Source organism: Salvelinus sp. IW2-2015, linkage group LG4q.2, assembly GCF_002910315.2.
Source record: "Salvelinus sp. IW2-2015 linkage group LG4q.2, ASM291031v2, whole genome shotgun sequence".
Taxonomy (NCBI): Eukaryota; Metazoa; Chordata; class Actinopteri; order Salmoniformes; family Salmonidae; genus Salvelinus; species Salvelinus sp. IW2-2015.
In genome coordinates, this window is record NC_036843.1 from 5,580,178 (window position 1) to 5,606,674 (window position 26,497).

Below are 26,497 nucleotides of genomic sequence, written 5' to 3' on the forward strand. Positions count from 1 at the left end.
TGCAAACGTGTGATTTCTCATTTTCAATGATTAGTAATGTTTTGAGCTAGTCTGTATTGAAATAGATATGTCCATATTATATATGATATAATAATTGACAGATTGCATTTTGCACCCCTCCCCCCGTCACCTCAAGATGAGTGGTTTTGACTTCTCAAAAGATTTGCTTCGCTCCCGCACGACACGGTTTTGGTACAGCGGACAAAACAGTTTATGCTGTAAATGTCATATTGATGTTCTCATAAAGACAGCATGACTACACTTTCCTAGAAAATGCAAATAAGTTGTGTGTAGAGTACAACATTTGCTGTCTAACCAGAACTAGAATGGCATTTTATGTGTGTATCTGGCCAAATTTAAGGATTTGGTTGTCTAACCACACACTGACATGCACAGCTCTCTGGGTGAGGTTCTGTCTTCAAGTCTCCAGTGGGTCATGAAGTCCCTTCCATCGATGTAATGTATTACAGGTTATGGACATGTAAAGGCAAGTGGCAGGAAGGATGGCGTGCATGACACTCCATCCTGGATATGACTGAGTTTGCCTCAACCCACGGGCCAGCAGGCAGAGTTCAATAACTACAGGCAGATGTGATATGGAGGAGGCTGGCACTCTTCTCATACCACTCTGAAGGCTACTGACCAGGAAGAAGCTTTGCATCAGTCAGTAGCCTACAGAGTAATATGAGGAAAGTGCAATTGCTGAAGTTATGTAGCTATTCTAAATAAAAGTGTTTTAATGACTTTCAAGTGTAACAGTTCCATGTAGAATAAACCATACTTCACATAATACTGTAGAAGCGGTGTCCTGCTAATATAACAAGGTGCAAATATTATACCTTCCTGTGTGGTGTCCCGTATAAGACAGGAGTTCCCTGACGTTTGAAGAATACACAGGGTCCCCCACTATTGATAGTAACATTCGATTAAATAATAACAAAAACATATCATAAAAAGTTATAGATGTGTCTTGTATCGTTTTAATCCGGAGTGCAAGGTCTCTCCCAATTCAGACACCAGTATCGACCAGTCTTTCAGTCAGAGAACTCTATTTCAAAAGCATCTCTTCGGTCCTTGATGAGTGACACATGTATTGAAAGGGTGATATTACTAAACACTTGTCATGTACTGTCTTATAAGTAATCACCTTTTGTCCCTTCTGTGGTGTTTGTCAAAGCCTGATGGGCATGGCAGCGCAGATTAGCTCCAGGCCACTCTCATCACAGATACTGGTCATGAAGGAGCCTGACTTTGGCTCCTATATCCGACTCTGCTCCTATATCACAGAGGGAGGGAGAGAAAGACTGTCACCATACAGTCATGGAAGACAACATTAGATACACGCCAATCAGAGATCCTGATTCACAAGGGACACGTGCTAGCATGGTTGTCATTTCTCACTCTGGCCCAGGAGTAATCCATTGGCACAGTGGAAAGGGTCACCTTCTTACAACATACAAGACACACATATACACACAGCATTGATTACATTATCAATGGTGGTTAGGTGAATTCCAGGTGTCCTCCATTAATCTGAACCGGGACTGGTGTCTGGCCACTGCCTCAGACTTCTGTAACAGCTCCTGATATGGCAGGAGGTTTCCCACGATGCTGCTGAACAACAAATCCACCAGGTTGTAGCCTGTGAATGAAATAAAATATTGTCACTCAATAAACATATAGTGAGAAAAATTACTTTCTCTAGTTTGGAAGTAATTTATATGCTAATAGACGGACTGTAAGTACAGAATAGATTCAGGCCAGTGCTGATGCCGTTTCTATGCAACCAGCTGTGTGCTATTTTCTACCAGAGCAAAAGCCACAAGTACCATCCTTCACTTATTTTTGCCCTAAAAAATACACAATAACCTTTTATGAGAACAGGCATGTTGTGGCAGACACCCCCGAATGCAAGCTAACTTGCAAATCCGGGTTAGTTATCAATATCTGTCCGAGTTTAAATGAGTTGGCTAGCTAGTGTCTGCCAACCCTTATTGAAAGAAAGTTTGAAAACATGTCTGCTACATCGTATGATTAGCTAGTATCCAATGCCTGCCCTGTATTGACACTAAATGCAAATGTGCTACAATTAGCTGTTGATAACAAGGTAGCTAGCTAATATGAGATTTGCTCATCTTCCTCTGACATGCTGCATCACATGACACATTAGCGTCATGTGTTTACTTAGCTACAGTATCATTCCCCGTTCATCTGTGGTATCATAGCTAGCCTGGCTTGCTAGCATTATCAAATAATGTTGTATAATGAAAAGTAGATAGCTAGCTAGTACCAATATAATAATGAACATATCTCCATTCCTGGCCATCTGGCAATATTGTTGAAATGCATTGGAAGTTGGCACCAACTTTATGGAAGCCCATTTTCACTCCTATTTGCTGAGCGGAAATGTAATGTGCATGTGTTGCACCCAGATGCAAACTTGACAACATTGTCCAAAAACTCCACATGGCAGCTGGGGGCGGACCACAATGTGTTGTCTCTGGGAAATTGGTATATTTGGCAAAAGTGGGCATGTAAGTAATCCATACCAAAACCCTCAAGTACGTCGTAACTAACTCACTTACAAAACTCAGTTTTGGACGAGACTGACTTTATGACCAACATTTGACCTATTTACACTTTGTAGTAAATTTTGACGCTAGACTAAATGTTTCTGGCTCATATTGATGCCACGTAGGCCATTTCTTATGAGAGAAGTTGTGTATTGCCTTCAGTTGCTCTTAAACATTTTCATGGTGACGGCGCATCAAACGACGGCGCCAAAAAAAGTTCAGGTCTGAGGAAAATTGGAACATTATTGTGCTTGCTGAGACAACACTTGTTATTTCTCATCATTTTTATGATGATTATGTTTCTTCACAATTTGTTGTCAAATACGTAGCCTACTCACTGTGGTATGTTGTTGAAATGGCCACTATTAAACAGAATGACAATTAGAAAATGATTGATAGTAGCCGTGTCTTGTAATTGCAGGCTACAGATTTGTTGAAATGTAAAAACCCGCTTATTTTCTCTCATCTTAAAAATGCAAGATTCTCCAGGTAGGGTACAGTAGGATTTGTGTAGGATATGTGGTTTTAAGAACCAAAACGTGATTCGATTATGTATGTAGTGCTTTTCTTTGTTTCTATTAGTCAAATTAGGACTACACAATAACAACATATGCAGGCTGCATATGAGTAACAATTTTTTTTTTTGTATGTACTCCAGTTTGCATTTTCAAGTTGATAGTTCTCGTTCAATACCCTACCAGATAATTGCCATATTGAGAAAATATTTTTTTTACATTTAAAAGATAAATCAAAGTTCACGTTTTTTATTGTACTACATTATTGTGATCACGTTATTTCTGACAAAAAGGTAATGAAAACTTAACAATTTAACAATGCTTTTTCTTAACCTACCAATTACAACATTCAAACTCAAATCCTTATTGGGTAAAACAATATTATTCCTCCCATTTTCGATTTCATTTCCTCATTGTCATGCGTTATCCTGGCCACACAGTTTGGCTTGTCAATCAATCACTGTGGGTGGGGAAGGAGCAGGATGTTTGTGAGTCACATGGCTGGGAGGGTTTCAGACCAGTCAATGAATTATTGGAGGTGGGATTTTCAGGGAAGCGGGTAGATTAGTAAACGAGTCATTAAAACACTTTTTCAATATAATTGATGTGTTTAAATTGTTGTGTTCTGTCAAATATGTATTCCACATATTAAGAAACAGTAGAGAAAATGTATTCAAAAAATATTCTGATCCCCTCCTTCCACCCTCTCCCCTCCAAGCTTTTGCACCCCCACTTTCACACAAAGTCAAGCGCCCATGGTAACAGGGACCCCCGTCCCACACTATTCACCCCCCAGGAGGAGTGTAGGTCAGGGGGGAGCAGCAGGGGGAAGGAGAGGCACCACCCCGATCAGATTATCCTTAGATTCCCTACCATTCTCGCCGCTCTCCGCATTCACCTTTTAAGACCAAAAATAAATAGAGGCGATAAGCCGTGTGAGGCCCGCCATGGTTACTGGTTACTCCCCAGTGTCTCGGCCAGGAGGAGGCTCCCAGTGACCTGGGGAGTTTGCCCAGGGAGTATTGTCTATGGGGAGAGGTTTGAGATTTTCAGGGAGGAATGGGTGGCTGGTGGTAGGCTACTACATAGGGATGGAGTTTTGGGTTAGGGAAGAAAGAGAGAAAGAGGGGAGACAGTGAGAGAGAGGGAGGTCTAGGGTGGTGGTGGTGACAATGACAAGGCGGAGAAACAAAGGTTCAAAGTACCGGACTTGGGGATTAGAAACTGTTTAACAAAGAGTATTGGCGGAGAGATGGAGAAGGGGGGAGGGGGGGGGGAGGAGAATACTAGGAGTAAAAGAGACAGATGAAACTGGGGAAGAGAATCATTAAGAAAGAGGGGGGACATTTTTGAGCGAACTAAAGAAGGACTGAAGTGACAATGGATGTTAAATAAAAGTGAATGATAGGGTAGGAACTAGGGAGGTGAGGATGGATCAGGGGAGAGTACATGGGAGTGACTCAGAAACAAAACATGCCTGGAGAGAAAGGAAGAGGGAGAGAGACAGACTGCTGTGTGTGTAGTCATACACAGGTCACAAATAAAAGAGTGGGTTGAGAAATGAACCTGATGTGGGTGAGGTCATGTATGTGTGAGTGTGTGCGTTTGTGCGTGTTTTCACGTGCGTGTGTGTGTGCCGCACAGGGTGTGTATTGGATCTTACAAATACTAAGCGCCACCATTTTGTTGATTGACTTCCTCGTTGCTGAGAAAGAATCACAGATCCCTTGTCTGGAAAAGGAACAGCAGAGCTATAGGGAGAGAGGGTACGCTATGCAGCCAGCCACTAAGTATCGCAAGCACAGCACATCACAAAGCCCTGCAAAGCATCAATATGCTTAGGCTTGTGTAGATATACAAAGGGTGTGAAACTCAGAAAACACACAATACCGAATTACAGTGCATATTTCCTTCCCTCTACCCCTCTCTTACAGCTCCATCTGCAGTACCTACAGTTCACCTGATGGGGGCCACAGCGAGCACCATGAGTCTTTCCTGGCTGCCCCCTGAAAAACCCAATGGAATCATTCTGGATTATGAGATTAAGTACCATGAGAAGGTAAGCAACAATGTAAATGAACGCTTCTTAATTCCACATCCTATTTCACAAGTCTTATTTCTGCCTCTGTTGCATGCTGTAATAATATTGCCCCGTAGGAAATAATTCAACACCACAACAATGACAACAACACTTATGACAAAGTCTTAATCCTGTCCCTCTGTCCGCTGGGCGTTCAGTTGATCCTTCCTTCCTGCCTTTACTCCTTCTTCCCCTCCCAATTCCTCCTCCTTTTCTTTTCTGTTTACCCCCCCAAGCAAATATTCGAAAATCTTTCTAAAAACAATATTTTGCTACTAGAGTTCTGTTTCTATCAAATTGACTTGTTGATGATAAAAGGTTGTGCGTGATGACGTAGTGGACATAAAACATGCTTTTGCGGTTACATTCCCATGTAATTAATACAAAATAGTTATTTTCATTTTTATGTGTTATTTTCATTTTCTATCTAATTTTTAACTCTACTGGTGATTTTGTCAAAATAAATGTTGCATTGTATAGTGAATGTGCCCAGTCCGGTCTTGGCACGTGCGCTCTAACCAACAGCTCGCAGATACAGTGCGGGTAGGCTACCTACTGTACTTCATGAGATTATTATTGATAAAAGCAATATAATTTTTAGTTGTCAAACTGCAGCCAAGCATCGATCATCTTGTCACCAAAATATGACACTCTATATTTATTGGAAAAGTAGCATCAAGCTCATTACCGTGCACTTTCACCACCCTGTGGAAGTTCATCATAACTTATTTGTATATACAGTAACTGCATGCTTTCCCGAGTCATAGTGGGAAGACCACACACCATATCCCGTTATTAAAGTTTACAAATGGAAAGTTAACCGACAGATTTGCTGTTTCCATCAGGCCTGACGTGATACGTTTTATTTGACATGGACTTTTACTTGCATAATTTATAAAAACATTTATTTCACCTTTATTTAACCAGGTAGGCCAGTTGAGAACAAGTTCTCATTTACTACTGATCTGGCCAAGATAAAGCATAGCAGTGCAACAAATACAGCAACACAGAGTTACACATAAACAAACATACAGTCAATAACACAAAAGAAAATAAAAATAGAATCTATGTACAGTGTGTGCAAATGTAGAAGAGTAGGGAGGTAGGCAATAAATAGGCCATAGAGGCAAAAATAATTACAATTTAGCATTAATACTGGAGTGATAGATGGGCAGATGATGATGTGCAAGTAGAGATACTGGGGAGTGAAAGAGCAAGAGGGTAAGTAATAATATGGGGATGAGGTAGTCGGGTGTGCTCTTTACAGTTTGGCTGTGTACAAGTACAGTGATCGGTAAAACAAGGTTGGATGGAAACCTGGTTAGTGTCTCTCTCTATGTTTGTTGTGGTGTTGTACCCACCGATTAAAGCTCTCCAGCTATTCTTGCATCGCGCTGCCTCTCGCCATCTGTACGGTGAGATTTGTTGGACACGGCATGTGCCACAAAGCGGGTGGAGGGAAGGCGATGAATATGGATGATATCATTGAGGGGATGTTTGTTTAGTAAATTTTTGAAGCATTTCTTAACCATTCTCTGTGCGTTTGGTTTGGCAGGACCAGGGTGAGGCCATCGCCCACACCATGACAGCCCAAAGGAGCTCTGCCCGCATCGAGGGGCTCAAGACGGGCACGCCCTACGTGGTCCAGGTCCGGGCCCGCACAGTGGCTGGGTACGGCCGCTATAGCAGCCCCGCCGACTTCAGCACCAACCTAAAAAGTATGAATTAATTAACTTTTTTTCTCCCCATGAGCGGAAATTGGGGTTTGTCAACAGTCTAAGACACAAACAGGGACACCATTGACACAAGCATGCATCAGAATATACTGAATTTCTCACACGCTGTAAAACAGGTACACATCTCTTGTGGTTGCAATGATGACTCACCACTTGGTAGCAGCTCGGTGCTTGCAACACTAGGTTGTGGGTTTGCTTCGTGCGAAGGCCACATATAGCCTGTTGTATAAGTGTTCATTGTAAATCGCTTTGGATTAACGTGTCGGCTAACTGACCATATTACATCACTTGCTGCCTACCTCCACTTCCTTACCCTGTGCCCCTGCTTATAAATATGTAGAGGCTCAAAAGCCTTACAAAAGGTTATTACTTCTTTAGGCTTATCAATTAAATAATACACCTTTGGTGCCTGTCTGCCGAATCATTTATGACGATGTTTCCCATTATTTGACTTTCATTCCAATTTATATGAGAGCCAGTTAGGCTAGAGTACTGTATCGTGAATCGAAAGGTTGAAACTGACAAACTGCCAATATCCTTCCCATTTTCTCTGATGCAGAGTGGTGAACACAAGGGCATGCCTGTCTTTACATAAGCATATGGTTTCTAGAAGTAAGTGTAGGAGTGGTTTCTTGGAGTAGCCGAAGTGTAGGAGTTGAAAGCCCGTACAGATGTAGGATCTTCATTTCATCACCCTGTTGCAGGAGAGCGTTCCTGCAATGCAGGAAATTTTTTAATTGTAGTTTATTTGAGGTTTAAAAAGGCTTCTCTAGTTTGTAATTTCCACTTTGAAATTTCAGACTTGATTTTCCCTTAGGAAAAATGTATCAACTCCTACAAAAATGTAATAATAATAAAAATGTCCTGTTGCAGCAGGATTATTGTCTCAAATCATTCTATACAGGTGGGAGATGCACGCATACATCACAAGGACAAAGTGATGTCGGGAGTTCGCCTAGTCTGAGGGTGTGAGGGCCGTGTGGGTGTAGTGTGTATGTATTTATGTGCTAGTGGTGACAGGTACCTTTGGGTAACCCTGACCTCTAACCTCTTGACCTCTAGGTGACCCCGAGAAGTCTCTTCAGGAGCAGCTGCCCCTTATTGTGGGTTCTGCCACCGCAAGTCTAGTCTTCATTATCGCTGTCGTCGTCATTGCCATCGTCTGCCTCAGGTGAGAATAATCATAGTCAATACTACCCAGTGAACACATTGTCGTTTAGACAACGTTGAAAAAGTGTCTACGTCCGACGTTGAAGCCACGTTCATTATCAAAAGCAGTTGACCAAGCTCATACAATACTGGCTTACTAGCCGTACTTCAGTTTGTGGATGAAATAATGTTAGCATAGCAATGTTAGCAAGTGAGAAAACCGCATATTTATGCTCATTCCTGGCATATTTGATTTACAGATTGAAACACCCACACACAAAAACGAAATGGAAATGTCAACGTTTGAATGTGTTTACATCCTTAAAACACACAAAAGAAAGACAGGGACACTCTGCACTGGCTGCCACCTAAGAGTTTTTGCGAGTAGGAGATTAGCTCTATCCAGTGGACAGTCCATAGAGATTTCCCTCCCAATCCCTCGCTAGGCTAGCCCACCGGACAGAGCATGAGCTTCAGCTGCTAGAAGCTAATAGGCCTGCACTCATGGCCTTGTCATCGAGTTCCCAGGTTTATGCATTCGGAAGCTGCCCGTCCCAAAAACCTGGACATGGCCAATCCCTATTGATTCCTATTCACTTGTAGGATATTAGTCCATTTAACTTTAATATCCATTCAGTTCTTGTAAAAGCCTGGCTGTGGTCTTTCAACTCTACTGTACATAGTACTACTCATCTGTCACTGGGAGTCTGCAGGTTGGCGAAGCATACAAGTTTGACACCCTCCCTTTTGGCGATTGGTTGGCGCGCACGGTTGGCGCGGCGGCAGTGGCATGGTTCACTGTGAGCCGCCCGTTCTGACAGGCCCAGGCCCTGTCAGGCTGAATAGTCTCTTTCTTTGTCTTAGCTTAGCTCGCTAGCATCTGCCACGAGAGAAGAAGAAAAAAGAAGGAAAACTCAGAGGCTCCTTGGCATATTCCGTAGCTGCATTTGAATTGGAAATGAGATGCAAATCACTGGCGGGTATTATTGCCCCGGTTACTGGTTAGACAACAAAGGAACCACATTAACATGTAATTTCAACAACCCCACCCCCTTCGCCCTGTCATAGCCATCTCCCCTGCATTAATGGACTGATACTGAAGAAATAAGAGAAAGAGGAGAATGAACAGAATAAATAAGGGGGGATTGGGAGTGAACAGTGTATTAGTCTGAACCAGCGTGCAGGAGGGAGTGTTAAGCTGGGTGTTGAGGGAGACAGCTGAGGCTGCCATTGGATGAGGCTTTGTCCTTCACTTCTCGAGTTGGGCCATTATGTTTTCTATCAGCTGCCTATTCAGACATACAAACAGAGTCCTACTTTTCCTGTCCAATATATTATCTTATTTTGTAGTTTTACCTGAAATTCTCTATTTCTTAGTTTCAAATATAAAGATATCGTAGTGAGCAGCAATACAGTGGTATTCTCTATTTCTAATGACACGGCTGTGCCGAAATCATCTCCACTCATTCCTGCTCCTTTGAGTATTGCACCATACGGTAGTTGTCTGACTTTGTGTTTTTACTCTGGTTTGCCCCACAGGAAGCAGAGGAATGGCTCCGAGTCAGAGTACACAGAGAAACTGCAGCAGTACAGTAAGTCTCTACTGCCTGTCCTCCATTATAAGCAATCCACATGATCCATATTCTATTCTAACCCTCTGAGCTAGACTTAGTTCTTAGTTACATCTAACAGTATACCCAAACACTACATGTCAAAAGCCGTTATATCACAAGAATCCTATATCCACATATTGTGTCAAAAGATGGTTTATGTCATTTAACAGGCATAGATTATATAGGCAGCATTGGTACACTCTTAGGAAAAAAAGGTGCTATCTAGAACCTAACCGGCTGTACCCATACTCTGAGTCGGTATTCATGTTTTGAATATTTTTTTTTTTCACCTTTATTTAACCAGGTAGGCCAACTGCAATCTGGCCAAGATAAAGCTTGGTGTCATAAGAAGAAATTCCCCTCGACTACGCCCACAAATTGGGGAAAACAAACATTCTTTCCTATTGACCCCCATTGTAAAAAAGCCAATTTCATCACAGATTTTTTGTTATACAGAAATAATTCTGTGTTGTTCAAAGTAACCAGGTCAAAAATCCCGACCTACGGTTCACAATGCTCACAAAAAGGGAAATAAAGCCTGCGAAAAGAGCCCTGTGGCTTCAATCTATTCGGTGTGGGAAATTGTGGGGACATAATGTCCAAGTAGGCTACATGTAGCTGTCTGTGGAAAACATTTCACAGGAAAGAGATTTAACTAATTTAGTATAGTCCGTTTGTAACTCCAATCACTACTTGTAGCTATAAATTCTGTTTGTTTGTGTTGTTGGTCTTGGCTAGCTTAATGTTCTGATTGGTAGCTAGCTAGCACTCACTCACGTAGCTAACTTTAGCGCCGGCATGAAAGGGGCATGAGGGAAGCCCTACAATATTAGTGAGACCGCTTGGAAGCAGGAAATGTTCAAAAGTAATCTTTTAGACATGTTGTACTTTCTTAAATGTAATTTTGTAAATGAGGAAAACAAGCAGACAACAAAAAAATTGTGTTTTATAAAGGTGACGTTTTTGCTTTGAGTCAATTGGGTAACCAAGACAACCAAGGGTTGTTTTCCCCACGGGCGGTAGGGCCGCAGCGTTCTATTTAATAACTACTGAGGCGATGGAAGAACCCTTTGAAGAAACCTTCTGGGTTCCATGTAGAACCCTTTCCACAGAGGACTCTACATGGATCGCAAAAGGGTTCTACCTGAAACCAAAAAAGGGTTCTACCTGGAACCAAAAAGGGTTCTCCTCTGGGGACAGCAGAAGAACCCTTTTGGAACCCATTTTTCTGAGAGTGTAGTGGTTGTGGATCTCATTGGTGTTATTCCTCGACTGTAAAATCATATGTTAATGCACCCGTTATTATTAGAAGCTAAGCTATCATTACAACACGTAGGCCACCTTCATGCATTTAATTGATTAGCAATCAATGCTGTACATATCATTTTGAATGGCAATTTCTGCTTGACTGCCTTGATTCATGTGATTATTTCCGCTATTGAATCCCCTATAGTCACACCTGGAATGAAGGTCTATATTGACCCCTTCACCTACGAGGACCCCAATGAGGCCATCCGCGAGTTTGCCAAGGAGATCGACATCTCCTGCGTGAAGATCGAGGAAGTCATTGGCGCAGGTAACCAACAAAAGCTCCTGAGCTACAGGGGGAAGAATGCTAGTCACCTCCAGGCCATACCGTTAGAGGACTTCACGCCAAGCGGTACTTTCACTCAATTCATCGTCACAACCATCGCCCCGCCTCCCCTCGTGCTCCCCCCCCCCATCCCCCCAGCACTAGCAGCCCCCCTAATCACAAATATGCACTTACATCTTTGCAAAAAATGTTGCGTCCCCTAATTCGCTTCTCTCACAACTGTAGCTCCCCCTTAGGTTGGGACCTAAGTGCCTTTAATGATTGCTACCTCCTTTCCCCACTTTTTGTCTCTTTGTTTTATTAAACCTTTAACCTCTAAGAAGTGCCCATTCCTGGTCCCGGAGAGGTGCTCTGCAGTAGGACGTTATTTTGTTTGTTCAACTGTCATTAATCAATCACTTCAATTGATTAGCTCCCCTACTTGAATCTAACTGACTGAAACATCATCTAGGAGAGTTGATTGGCTGGTCAAGCAGCTAGAACAGCAGCCTTCCAGGGCCAGGATCGTTCATCTCAAAACTCCATCCCCCTCTTTAAGGGTCTTGAGGGCCACTCTAAAAGGGGGCCACTCCAAAGTCCCTTTGACCCTTGACCTCATCACTTATTGTGGGCATCCTTCCTGTTTACTTCTTCCTGTTTACACCCTTGCTCCACCCCTCCGCCCCTTTTTGATGTACTAGTTAGAGTTAAAATCTTGATATTTTGAAATATTAGTAATACTTTTGCTAAAAAGCTGCAGGACTGTTGTCGACTCAGAGTTAGCCTTGTATCTGAGCCGAATGAAGACTTGTGGTGATGGGAATTTGGATTTTGAGGTGTATGTCGCCTGCAGCTGAGCCCCCTCTGCTCTACTACTGCTACTGCTACCACTACCACGGTAACATCTACTGCTGCTACTTGAACCCGTCGCTTCCCAGCCTTCGCCTTTAGGGAAAATCCTCAAACCCTGTTGCCCCTCCCCTTTACCCTCCCCCTTTCCCTCACTTCCCTTGTTTCTGTCTCTCTCACACACTCTCGCACCCGCTTGGCGTGTTAGGACCTAAATGCAAAGCCTCCACGACCCCCAAGCTTCTCTCGCCTCCAGCCTCTTCTCCTGACTCCTCTGAATCCTAATCTCCCCAACCACCCCTCTACCCCCACCTATATCTCTAGCCTCCCACCTCCCCACTCTCTTATCAAGCTTTAACCCCACCCCCAAACTACCCACGCTAACCCACTCTTCCCTACGTTTTTAGTTCTCCCTCGGCCGTCCCTCACTCTCACCTTTCATCCCTCCTTTTCTCTGTCACTCCTAGCCACCGTACACTGCCCGAGCCCCTCTCTCTCGCAGTCTCCCGCTTCCCTTCCCTGGGTCCTTGGTTCTAACCAGTAAACTGTCCCTCTCCCCTCTCTCCCCCACTCTCCTCCACTTTTTCGATACCTCCTCTCTTCCCCCCTCCGTCTCTCTCTCTATTCTCTCTCTCTTGCTGTCTCCCATTCCTCGCTCTCACAGGAGAGTTTGGGGAGGTGTGTCGCGGGCGTTGCAAGCTACCCGGCCGACGTGAGATCATTGTGGCTATCAAGACACTTAAGGTGGGCTACACTGACCGGCAGAGGCGGGACTTCCTGAGTGAAGCAAGCATCATGGGACAGTTTGACCACCCCAACATCATTCGACTGGAGGGCGTGGTCACCAAAAGCCGGCCAGTCATGATCGTCACAGAGTTTATGGAGAACGGGGCGCTGGACTCTTTCTTGAGGGTAAGAGAACCTGTGGAACATACACACAAGGGTGCACACACACACAATACTAAATAATAATAATAATTTGGTGGGTGCACACACACACACACACAAGGATATGTTTAGAATTAGCAAATTATTTGAAACATTGAGCTCAGGGTTTGGCAAAGGTAATAAAAAAAAACATAATTTCACATTTTGGTAACATTACCCATCACCTACTGTAACCCCAAAAATGTTTTCATAATAACAAAGGCCTACCTTGCTGTCAATCTCTGTACTAAATCCTTTGAACACGCACTATATAAAAACACCCAGAGAATTGATACTCTTGAAAACACATAAATGTGTATCTGTAATCATCTCATCATCTGCCAAAGTACCCAAACATGTCTTCCTAATCTTCCCTAATAATGTCCTCTTATTCCACACCCTCTCTCTATCTCTGTGGAAAAGGCCCTATCCCCCGTCTGTTGTCAGTATCTTACAAATGTGCCGCTCCTCTCGCAATCTCCGACATTTACAGAGGTTTCACTAGCCTATGAATCACTGCCTCGCCCTCATATTAAACATTGTCTGACACTGAGAAGGAGAGCGAGAGAGCGGAAGATAGAGGGAGAGAGAGATGGAGGGAAGGAAGGATTGAAGGAGAAAGAGGGTGGAGAGAAAGGGGTGAAACAGAAGACAAGGGAGAAACAGAAGGAGAGCTAGGTAGAGATATGGGGGAAATAAGAAAAAGAGTGAGAGAGAGAAAAACCGTGAGAGAGCAAGAGACACAAAACAAAAGAGAGTTGGTAGGAAAAGAGAGCGAGCGGCAAAGAGGTAGGAACGGGAGTATGTTAAACAGTTAAACTAATTATTGAATGTAGATTATAGTATAATGGTTGCTTATCTTTCTCTTTCTATCTCTTTGTCTTTGCCAGCTCAACGACGGGCAGTTCACAGTGATCCAGCTTGTGGGGATGCTGCGTGGCATCGCGGCGGGCATGAAGTATCTGTCTGATATGAACTACGTCCACCGGGACCTGGCTGCACGCAACATCCTGGTCAACAGCAACCTGGTGTGTAAGGTGTCTGACTTCGGCCTGTCTCGCTTCCTCGAAGATGACGCCACGGATCCCACCTACACCAGCTCACTGGTTAGTGTGTAGGACACTTTGGTAGTGTGTGTATGCATGTGTGTGTGGGCATTTACACTGCATGACCAAAAGTATGTGGACAGCTGCTCGTCGAACATCTCATTCCAAAGCATGGGCGTTAATATTGAGTTGGTCCCCCCTTTGCTGCTATAACAGCTGTCGTGTCTTTGGCTATGCCGGATTAAGTGATATGACATGCTATTCTATGAAATACTTTCTCTGTAATTAATATTACCTGATTGAGCTAATCATGTAAATGTAATTAACTAGAAAGTCGGGGCACCACGAAATAATATTTATAGAGCAGTTATCTTCCGAATAAACTCTTAAAGACCTAGTAATATTTTACAGCAATAGCAGTCAATATTAATCGTCACCTTATTTCAGTCTCATCTGAAAGTTGTAAATTCTTGGTTATCTTCACGAACCCTGACTAACAAGTTGAATCAGCAATACAAAATTGGGTTTAATTATTTATTTACTAAATACCTAAATAATCACACAGAATTACATGTACACAGAATGAATCATACCTTGATTACAAATTATGTCATAAAGGAAAACTTCCCTAGTGGACGGAACAGATATGACAGCTGGTTACACAAAGAAAAGGGGGTTGGGTTTGAGTGAAAGAGCGGGAAGACTGAATAACAAATGGAGAAGCGATGTCTCTATCGGGCCGTAGGCAACTACTCTATCGTAAATACAGAATCTTATGCATTCTAAATTACCTCCCACTTGGAAAAGGAAAATGCAATACATATTTACTCTGACCCGCGCTTCAATAGGTTGGTGGTAGATGGAAGGCCGTGTTTTGCCAACAGAATCCTTTGTCCTTTGAAGAGTGTCTCTGGTGGTGAACGGGAAACGTTGTAGTGTCGTTGTTGTGTGGTAGACGGGATACTCTGTCTGTCCTCTCCTAGCCCACGTTTACAGCGGCCGCTGCTAACTCAACGGCTATGAGGTAGCACTTCTGTAGCGAATAAGAGTTCAAAGTTCATACCATTCGCAACCAAAGCTCACGCTAAGGTTGGCATTATTATCTGAATCCTTCTGACATCGTACCGTAGTCCTAATGTACCCGGAACAGGAGGTTACATTTTCATCAAGGGCTTATATAGTGGAGGGAGAAGGGTGTGTTTCATAGTTTATAACCCATGTCTCTTCACAGGGGCTGGCCACTGATTGAGCAGAGCCCTAACCTTATGAAAACCCAAATCTCTCAATTGGAAGCTAAAATTACATTTAATCTTTTCACAAATAATTTTATATTTAAACATTTGAATTGCACAACAATTCCATGTGAATCTGATAACTATAATGTGTAGACTTTCCCAGATACAGTTTAGGTCGTCCTGTCATCAGTCATAATGTCTCAGATGACAACCGAACTGACATCATATTCATTAAGTACCAATGCATATGTTCAACTGGTTCTATTATCGAAATATGGTTCCTTTCCCTCCACTTGTTTGATGTTCCCAGACTCTTTATGTTCAACAAAGGCTATTCAAGAGTCCCTCTGTAGAGTCAAGAGAGAGGGAAGGTAGAAAGGTATCTATGGGGGGTCATAAACCTTACCCACAGGCCAACGTCATGACATAGCCTCACTCTTCTGGGAAGGCTTTCCACTAGATGTTGGAACATTGCTGCGGGGAGAGTCCATTTAGCCACTAGAGCATTAGTGAGGTCGGGCACAAATGTAGGCCTGTTCGCAGTCGGCATTCCAATTCATCCCAAAGGTGTTCGATGGGGTTGAGGTCAGTGCAGGCCAGTCAAGTTCTTCCACACCGATCTCGACAAACCCTTTCTGTATGGACCTAGCTTTGTCCACGGGGACATTGTCATGCTGAAACAAGGAAGGGCCTTCCCCAAACTGTTGCCACAAAGTTGGAAGCACAGATTCATCAAGAATGTCATTGTATGCTGTAGCATTAAGATTTCCCTTCACTGGGCCTAGCACGAATGACAAAAAACAGCCCCAGACCATTATTACTCCTCCACCAAACTTTACAGTTGGCACTATACATTCGGGCAGGGAGCGTTCTCCTGGCGTCCGCCGGACTGCCAGATGGTGAAGCGTGATTCATCACTCCAGTAAATGTGTTTCCAACTGCTCCAGAGTCCAATGGCGGCAAGCTTTATTTTATACCACTCCAGCCAACGCTTGGCTTTGCGCATGGTAATCTTAGGCTTGTGTGTGGCTGCTCAGCCATGTAAACCCATTTCATGAAGCTCATGACGAACAGTTATTGCGCTGACAGAGGCAGTCTGGAAATGGTTAGTGAGTGTTGCAACCAAGGACAGACAATTTTTATGCACAACGCGCTTCAGCACTCAGCGGTCCCGTTCGGTGAGCTTGTGAGGCCTACCACTTCACGGCTGAACCGTTGTTGCTCCTAGACGTTTCCACTTCACAATAACAGGGCTTACAGTTACAGGCAGCTCTAGCAGGGCAGAAATTTGACGAACTGACTTTTTGGAAAATTGGCAACCTATGACTGTGCCATGTAGAAAAACACTGAGCTCTTCAGGAAGGCCAATCTACTTCTAATGTTTGTCTATGGAGATTGCATGGCTGTGTGCTCGATTTTTATACACCTGTCAGCAACTGGTGTGGCTGAAATACCCGAATCCACTAATTTCAAGGGGTGTCCACATACTTTTGTATATACAGTATAGTGTACGTCAAGTCTTGAATGAATGGTAATAAATTGGTTTTAGTGAGTGTTCTTTTTTGCTATTTATTTTTTATTCAATCACAAATTGTACTGTACATTCAATAAGAATCACAATTAAATTGTTGTTCAGGGTTTTGTGTGTATGGTATTTGTGTACCTCAGTTTTACCTGGCATCTTATCATAATCAAACGTGTCTCAACCAGTGTAAGTTTGTCTCACCCTCTCTTCCCTCTGTATGTGTGTAACTCTGTGTGTGACTCCATCCCCAGTATTTCACGCTCACCTACTCATTCGCATATCCACAGGGAGGCAAGATTCCTATTCGCTGGACGGCCCCCGAAGCCATCGCCTACAGGAAGTTCACCTCGGCCAGTGATGTGTGGAGCTACGGCATCGTCATGTGGGAAGTGATGTCGTACGGAGAGCGGCCATATTGGGACATGAGCAACCAGGACGTGAGTGGAACTTTCTTTTATTTACTTTACTGGACTTGACTTTGTTTAAGTTGACTTAGTTTGACATTCAACATTCCCGAAAAACACTGTCACATCTTCAAGCTGTCACTCTCCTTCTCTGACTCCCTCTTTTTCTTAACTGGTTCCCCTTCCCTTTCCTCTCTCCCCCCTGCCCCCTGCCCCCTTCTCCCTTCTCATGCTCTCTCTTATCTTCCCCCTCCCACCCTCCCTCTCCCTGTCTCCTGACTCTTCTTATCTTGACTCTAAACCCACCTTCTCTCCCATCCCTTCTCTCCCCAGTCATCACCCTGTTTCTTATCCTTTTCTTGTCTCATAATTCAAAACCATATTCCCTCGATTTGACCTCTATATTTTGATGTAGGTCTGATTCTATCCCACTTGTTAATCTAACTCTTATCCAACCCTCCAGGTGATAAACGCTGTGGAGCAGGACTACCGGCTGCCCCCGCCCATGGACTGCCCCACAGCGCTGCACCAGCTCATGCTCGACTGCTGGGTCAAGGAAAGGAACCTCCGGCCTAAGTTCTCCCAGATCGTCGCAACGCTGGACAAGCTTATCCGCAATGCCGCCAGCCTCAAGGTGGTCACCAGCAGCACGCAATCTTCTGGGTAAGCCTTTAATTAAGCTGTCAAACAGCCTGGCCCATCTCAGCCTAGTTAGCATCAACTTCAATCTGGTGCTGGTTGCAAAATCCCGAAATTCACAGATTTCCCAGAATAACCATAACCCGGTTATCTTCACACCTGGATTTCTAGAAAACCTGGGAATTTTGCTAAAGTTTGGACACAACTACTCATTCAAGGGTATTTCTTTATTTTTACTATTTGCTACATTGTAGAATAATTGTGAGAACATCAAAACTATGAAATAACACAAAACTATGAAGTAACCAAAAAAGTGTTAAACAAATCAAAATATATTTTAGATTCTTCAAAGTAGCCACCCTTTGCCTTTTTCCACACTCTTGGCATTCTCTCAACCATCTTCACCTGGAATGATTTTCCAACAGTCTTGAAGGAGTTCCCACAAATGCTGAGCACTTGTTGGATGCTTTTCCTTCACTCTGCGGTCCAACTCATCCCAAACCATCTCAAATGGGTTGAGGTCATAGTAACTGGTAACTCTAATGTTTTGGGTCATTGTCTTGTTGAAAAACAAAATATGAGATGGCGTATCGTTGCAGAACGCTGTGGTAACCATGTTGGTTAAGTGTGCCTCAAATTCTAAATAAATCACTGACAGTGTCACCAACAAAGCACCCTGATACCATCACATCTCCTCCTCCATGGTTTCACGGTGGGAATTACACATGCAGAGATCATCCGTTCACCTACTCTGCATCTCACAAAGACAAGGTAGTTCTTGTCAAATAAGGACTCATCAGACCAGTGGACAGATTTCCGCCGGTCTAATGTCCACTGCTCGTGTTTCTTGGCCCAAGGAAGTCGCTTGTTCTTATTGGTGTCCTTTAGTAGTTTCTTTGCAGCAATTTGCACATGAAGGCCTGATTCACGTATTCTCCTCTGAACAGTTGATGTTTAGATGTCTGTTACTTGAACTCTGTGAAGCATTTATTTGGGCTGCAATTTCTGAGGCTGGTAACTCTAATGAACTTATCCTCTGCAGCAGAGGTAACTCAAGGTCTTCCTTTCCTTTGGCGGTCTTCATGAGAGCCAGTTTCGTCATAGCGCTTGATGGATTTTGCGACTGCACTTGAAGAAACTTCAAATGTTCCGGATTGACTGACCTGCATGTCTTAAAGTAATGAGCTGTTCTTACCATAATATGAACTTGGTCTTTTACCAAATAGCGCTATCTTCTGTATACTACCCCTACCTTGTCACAACACTACTGAATGGCACAAACACATTAACCTCTCTAGGGTACGTGAGACGGTAGCGTCCCACCACTTTAACAGCCAGTGAAACTGCAGGGCGCCAAATTCAAAACAACAGAAATCCCATTATTAAAATTCCTCAAACATACATGTATTTTACACCATTTTAAAGATACACTTGTTGTAAATCCAGCCACAGTGTCCGATTTCAAAAAGGCTTACCAATATTACCAATATCCCACTGTATCTTCAATAGGAGCTGAGTTGAAAATCGACCAACCTCAGATTTCCCACTTCCTGGTTGGATTGTTTCTCAGGTTTTTGCCTGCCATATGAGTTCTGTTATACTCACAGACATCATTCAAACAGTTTTAGAAACTTCATAGTGTTTTCTATCCATCTACTAATAATATGCATATTCTAGCTTTTATGACTTTGTAGCAGGCCGTTTACTCTGGGCATGCTTTTCATCCGGACGTGAAAATACTGCCCCCTACACCAACGACGTTTTAAGAAGGAAAGAAATTCCACAAATGACCTTTTTACAAGGCACACCTGTTAATTGAAATGAGAGAATGCCAAGAGTGTGCAAAGCTGTCATCAAGGCATAGGGTGGCTACTTTGAAGAATCTCAAATATAAAATATATTTTGATTCCATATGTGTTATTTCATAGTTTACATCTACAATCTAGAAAATGGTAAAAATAAAGAAAAACCCATGTTATGAGTAGTTGTGTCCAAACTTTTGACTGGTACTGTATGTATGTATGTATGTATGTATGTATGTATGTATGTATGTATGTATGTATGTATGTATGTATGTGATGGATTACATTATAGAGAATAGGAAGAAATATATATCTCTGAAATGGGTTTCTTTGGTTTTCTGTCTACTGCAATACAGTGTGTCCCCTGGACTAGCGTTTAGTAGTGACGGTGCCATTTTTTATCGGTGACTGTGGTACTAGAGTCACCCGAGTCATGCCAACAACGATAACACTTTTCACTGGACAAATATCGGTGTCTCAGCAATGCCTACAGTACACAGTACTTCCCATAGCTAAAACATTAACCTTTCACGAGTCACAAACCCGGATCCGGGATCCCCCCCATCACAAAAGCTGACTAGCATAGCCTAGCCTAAAGTTACAGGGATATCATAAAATAAAATGTTCATGAAATATCAAGTCCAAGACACCAAATGAAAGATACAGATCTTGTGATTCAAGCCATCGTCTCTGATTTTTTAAATGTTTTACAGGAAAGACACAATATGTAAATCTATTAGCTAACCACGTTAGCAAAAGACACCACTTTTTTTAATCCACCATTTTTTTTACTGCATCAGTAGCTATCACAAATTCGACCAAATAAAGATATAAATAGCCACTAACCAAGAAACAATTCTCATCAGATGACAGTCTGATAACATATTTATTGTATAGCATAGGTTTTGTTAGAAAAATGTGCATATTTCAGGTATAAATCATAGTTTACAATTGCAGCCCCCATTACAACTATCACTAAAATGACTAGAATAACTACAGAGACCATCGTGTATTAGCTAATTACTCATCATAAAACATTTCTTAAAAATACACAGCGTACAGCAGATGAAAGACACAGATCATGTGAATATAGCCAATATGTCAGATTTTCTAAGTGTTTTACAGCGAAAACACAATATAGCGTTATCTTAGCTTACTACAAGTCAGTCACACAGTTACATTGATTCATGCCAAAAATAGCAATAACGTTATAAACCACCAAACGCTATTAATTTTTTCACTAACCTTCTCAGAATTCTTCAGATGACAGTCCTGTAACATCATATTACACAATGCATATAGTTTGTTCGAAAATGTGCATATTTAGCCGCACAATTCGTGGTTACACAACGTGTTTAGTGGGCAAAAAATCAAGCAATCTGTCCGGCGCCATTTTGGAAAGGCACCTAATCTTATCRAAAACTATTCATAAACTTGACAAAAAAAATACAGGTTGGACAGCATTTGAAAGAGAAATTAGTTCTTAATGCAATCGCTGAATTACATTTTTAAAATTAACCTTACTGYGCAATACTGGGTACAATAMAGGGTGCGATAGCGCAACGCTACATGGAAAATAATGGCGTCTAATACATTTTTCTTTTTCAACAGAACAACGTTTTATCAGCATAAATAGTACCTACTATTAGCTGAACTCCCATCAGAATCTTGTGGAAGGTGTCCGTTGGCCAAAAGAATCGTTGCCGGGTTGGAGAATGTTTCCCTCGACGTTGCAATTAGCAGTACAGAATGGCATTCGAGAGAGAGACACCCACGTTTCTACAGCGCCATGGAAATAAATACCTGAAAATCGCAATATACTGACCTAAACTGGTATAATTCGGTTCAAAATAACAAGATTATGATGTCTTTAAAGCCTATAGCGAATAAAAACAGAGCCGGATACTTCTAGGAGCTAAAACCAGACGTTCTAAAAAGACATGCCAAGACCCTCTTTGCGTCAGCGCGAAGTCCCGAATGGTCGGACACCTCGGTTCCAATCAATTTAAAAACTTTGGGAAATACGTAGCCACGTCATTTCAACTCTCCCTATTCGCTAACAGCCAGGGGAAGGCGTATGCAGTGCATCTCAACCAATAGAAGACAGGCAAAGTTAAAGACAGGTCTCAAAGCAGATGATAAAATTTCCCATTCTCACACAGACATAGGAAAAGTGCTCTAAGTCGAGTTCTGTTTCACTTACAGACATAATTCCAACGGTTTTAGAAACTAGAGAGAGTTTTCTATCCAATAGTAAGAATAATATGCATATTGTACGAGCAAGAATTGAGTAGGAGACCGTTTACATTGGATACACATTTGTGCTATGTCGAAATAGCACCCCCCTAGTGGCAAGAAGTTTTAAGCCACCAAAAAACTGGCCAGTGTTGTCAATGCAAATGTGGATTTACCATTGCTCAATAAAGCACTCAAGGCAACCATAGCTCCTGCAAGGAAGTTCTTAGATCGATGGTTTCACATATTTAGTGATATCCTCATGCTACATTCCTCTGTAGTTTTCATGGAAAGAGCCCGAAGGGGGAAGAGGGTGAGGAGGAATAGGGGGTGATTCCATCGGGGATCTGGAGCTGTAGCTATGGCGATGGCTGGGAAGATTAAGTTAGATTAATTAGCCAGTATTTAGCTAGATTAAGAGTGACGCGAAAAGACTTGAACGATATAAAATATGCAAAATATATTTTAAACGGGCCAGTGGAGACGTGTGCCCCCCGCCGATCCTAATGAGGAAAGAGTGAGTGAGAGATGAGCTACCATGACGTCCGGCGTGACATTAGTGCTTTGTAGTGGTTAGCGGTAGCTAGGATAACTTTTGTCACTGGTTTGGGAGTCGTGTTATAGTTCATACAATACAAGTGGAGGTGTCCTGTCATGTGCGAGTGAGTGTGTGTGGTACGTGTGTGTGGTGTGTGTGTGTATGTGCGTGTGTGTAAAGGGGGTGGCGGCGATGTGCGGTCAGGTGTGTCTGCCTCATAATGCATACCCATGTAGCCTGACACGGAAAAATCCAATGATCTGTGTCTTTCACCACTCACACTGAAGACAAACAAAAAAACGCTCACCAAAAACCATGAGTAAACAGTCACAACACCTTTGCCCTTTGGGCTCCAGTTTGGGAGTACCCACTCAGGTAACTGCCCCTCATAACATGAGACATACGGCCTTAGTGGCCTCTCCCAGTGCCGTTGGTTTCCTTTGACTATGGTAAACAGCTTCTAGCCTGATTCCACATCCTCTGTTATGGCTGTCTTTCCACTGACCATAAAGCGTTGGCAAGATAGCACAAACAGATCTGGGATCAGGCTAGACACCTTCCGCTTCAGTACGAGACTTCAGAAAGTGGCTAACAGTGCTCTATTAATAGGGAACTGTGTCTGATGGTTGATGGTGGCTAGCCCGAACCCTTGGGGCCCTGAAGCGCAGGCCTTGTTAAAGAGCACTCCTCCTATCCCTCTGCAGCAGTCAACCCTTCAATGGAGCCTCTGTATTGACTCTTATTAACTCGCTCCCTCTCTTTTTTCCATCCACCTTTGATTGTGAATCTAATGCCATCAAAAGACGACAAGGATCAACAGAGCAGAGAGCGGTCAGAGAGAGAGAGCTAGACAGAGACAGAGGTTCTCTTTCTCCTCTTTCTTCCCCCTTTTTTCTATCTGTCCTTTTCTCCCCCCTTCCTTCGTTCACCCTCGCTCTCCCTCTCTTTTCAAACTTCCACTGCTGTTTATTAAAACTGCAAAGGCCCCCTATCTATGACATCAATCAGGGGTGGTTGGGTTTTTTGGAGATCCGAGGGCCCTGTTGGGTGACGACAAGTGTACACACACACACACACACACACACACACACACACACCACACACACACACACACACACCAACACACAACACACACACACCACACACACACATGTTGACAGTCCACAAATATCTCCACGCTGTCCAAGAGATTCTTGAGGAAATGTCTTTCCATCTTCGCCGTATTGTGTTGTTTGCACGCCTTTTGTCTCGTTAACATTGGTCAGCATACCAAAGAGAACACACACACACGCCCGGCCAAGCCAGTCTCCAACGGTAACCAAAGGCGGTTACGTCAGGCGACGGAGGCGATTGACCCTTGACCCTACAAGGGCAGCGAGGGGGAGAGCGAGGTGGCGTTTTGGGGGATTGGGAGTGAGATTTCATTGGTGCTGGAGGCGAGGCGTGACCTTAACCCTCTCTCTTTTGTCTCACTCTCCTCCTCCCTCCTGTAGGGCATCGCAGCCTCTGCTCGACCGATGCGTCCCTGACTACACCACCTTCACCACCGTGGGAGACTGGTTGGATGCCATCAAGATGAGTCGCTATCGCGACAACTTCCTCAATGCCGGCTTCGCATCCTTCGATCTAGTGGCCCAGATGACAGCAGAGTGAGTGAAGAATGAGTCGATTCCGATTAATTATATTTGGTTTGGTTTAGTTGAGTTCAAATGGCTTCATTGAGACATGAGTTGGTTCACTTGCAAATTGGTTTGTTTCAGCTCAAATGGCCCCATTGATGTGGCAAGATAGCAGGGTGATTGAGTGAATCGAGGAATAGTCGATTCAAATGAATCAAACTCAATTCAGTTTAGTTCAGTTCAAAAGGCCTCGTTGATATGGCAAGAGTAGAGTGTGGGTGAGTGACTTAGGCGGTGGGTCCACTATCCACTGACTCAGAGTGGTCTTACTCCCTCATTTTTCAGAATACAAGCCTGAAACAATTTCCAAAGACTGTTGACATCTAGTGGAAGCCATAGGAAGTGCAATCTGAGTCCTAAGTCATTGGAAACTGTATAGGCAGTCTATGGAAAACTACAAACATGAAAAAAATCCCACTTCCTGGATAGATTTTTCTCAGGTTTTCGCCTGCCATCAGTTCTGTTATACTCACATACATTATTTCTAACAGTTTTGGAAACTTTTGAGTGTTTTCTATCCATATCTACGAATTATATGCATATCCTAGCTTCTGGGCCTGAGTAAGAGGCGGTTTACTTTGGGCATACTTTTCATCCGGAGGTGAAATGCATCAGACAAGGTCAGTGCATATGTAATTGGTTTTATTCAAACACCGAGGGTTTCGGTCTATAAAAAATAAGTTTAAACATTTAGACCAATCGATTTGTCAAAAGAATAGGACGACTCTCGGTCGACCAAGATTTGTTTTTGTCGGTGACAGCCCTAGTAGGCTACACCAGTGGCTAATATGCCTGTGCAGCTGTCCTTTTTTAACCTCCATTCTACCATAAATGACACACACACATTTATGTACATGCTTTTATTTGGGTTTCTATTAAATCATATGATTGAATGTTAATTTAAGCCTGCGGCTAACTTGAAATGAGACAATCTTGCCAAAACATAATTCAACATTTTATTCACTGACAGAGTGATAGCTAATGAAACACATCACATTGATGTTTATAGTTTTAGCTGGCTAGGCTAGTCAACTGTAACATTGGCTAGCTTTGATAAATTGTCTAAATGGTCAACGTGCACTCAAAAACAGATAATTATCTTTAGTCTTTGGTAGATAATGTTAGTTCCTCTTAACACACTGACACTGTTTTTCGATCTTAGATAGAAGCAGGCCATTTAATGCCTTCATCACGAGGCATATGTACAGGAGTTCTGATTGGTTCTAGGTTGAGCAAATTTGCTTGAGCAGACAGTATTGAAATATATACGCAACATTTCAAGTGTTGGTCCCATGTTTCATGAGCTGAAATCAAGATCCCAGAAATTTTCCAGATTCACAAAAAGCTTATTTCTCTCAAATTTTGTGAACACATTTGTTTACATCCCTATTAGTGAGAATTTGCCTTTGCCAAGATAATCCATCCACCTGACAGGTGTGGCATATCAAGAAGCTGATTAAACAGCATGATCATTACACAAGTGCACCTTGTGCCGGGGACAATAAAAGGCCACTCTAAAATGTGCAGTTTTATCACACAACACAATGCCACAGATGTCTCAAGTTTTGAGGGAGCATGCAATTGGCATGCTGACTGCAGGAATGTCCACCAGAGCTGTTGCCAAATAATTGAATGTCCATTTCTCTACTATAAGCTGCCTCCAATGTCATTTTAGAGAATTTGGCAGTACGTCCAACTGGTCACACAACCACAGACCACTTGTAACCATGCCAGCCCAGGAGCTCCACATCCGGCTTCTTCACCTGTGGGATCGTCTGAGACCAGCCACACCAGATAGCTGATGAAACTGAGGAGATTTTCTGTCTGTAATAAAGCCCTTTCGTGGGGAAAAATGTATTCTGATTGGCTGCGCCTGGCTCCCCAGTGGGTGAGCCTAGCTCCCAAGTGGGTGGGTCTATGCCCTCTCAGGCCCACCCATGGCTGCGCCCCTGCCCAGTCATGTGAAATCCATAGATTAGGATCTAATTCATTCATTTCAATTGACTGATTTCCTTTTATGAACTGTATCTCAGTAAAATCGTTGAAATTGTTGCATTTTGCATTTCTGTTTTTGTTCAGAATACATTTTCTGAAAAAATTTGCAAGAATTGAAGGTGGCAACAAGTTTGACAATCATAAGAATATTGTCATGTGCAAAAAAATCATCCCCTCCCGCGACATACAGTAGATCGATCCACTTCACTGTTTTCGGCGCCGGCCTACCACGTAGTTGGGAAATAGTCAATTTTAATCAACCAAATAGAATGGTGAATTCAAACGGCCTCATTGTAGACATCCTTAGGGTGCAATGAGAGCATGGCCCTTGAAATCTACATGACTGGAGACATTCAAATTGCATTTAAATATTAACTCACAGAG

General features: G+C 42.9%; 1 protein-coding gene across 9 annotated transcripts in view; it reads left to right on the forward strand.

The window, feature by feature from the left end:
- Positions 1–26,497, forward strand: part of LOC111963166 (ephrin type-B receptor 3-like) — a 101,782-nt gene that overhangs the window by 63,557 nt on the left and 11,728 nt on the right. For 2 of the 9 annotated variants that reach the window (XM_070443330.1, XM_070443331.1), the window contains exons 6-15: positions 5,023–5,147; positions 6,724–6,886; positions 7,967–8,075; positions 9,593–9,645; positions 11,120–11,326; positions 12,753–13,000; positions 13,906–14,121; positions 17,073–17,258; positions 17,689–17,888; positions 23,933–24,088. In XM_070443330.1, coding sequence (XP_070299431.1) covers positions 5,023–5,147; positions 6,724–6,886; positions 7,967–8,075; positions 9,593–9,645; positions 11,120–11,326; positions 12,753–13,000; positions 13,906–14,121; positions 17,073–17,258; positions 17,689–17,888; positions 23,933–24,088 — 1,663 coding nt within the window. The remainder of the gene's footprint in view (positions 1–5,022; positions 5,148–6,723; positions 6,887–7,966; positions 8,076–9,592; positions 9,646–11,119; positions 11,327–12,752; positions 13,001–13,905; positions 14,122–17,072; positions 17,259–17,688; positions 17,889–23,932; positions 24,089–26,497) is intronic. The other 7 variants (XM_023986424.2, XM_023986428.2, XM_023986429.2 and 4 more) reach the window with 5 other exon arrangements.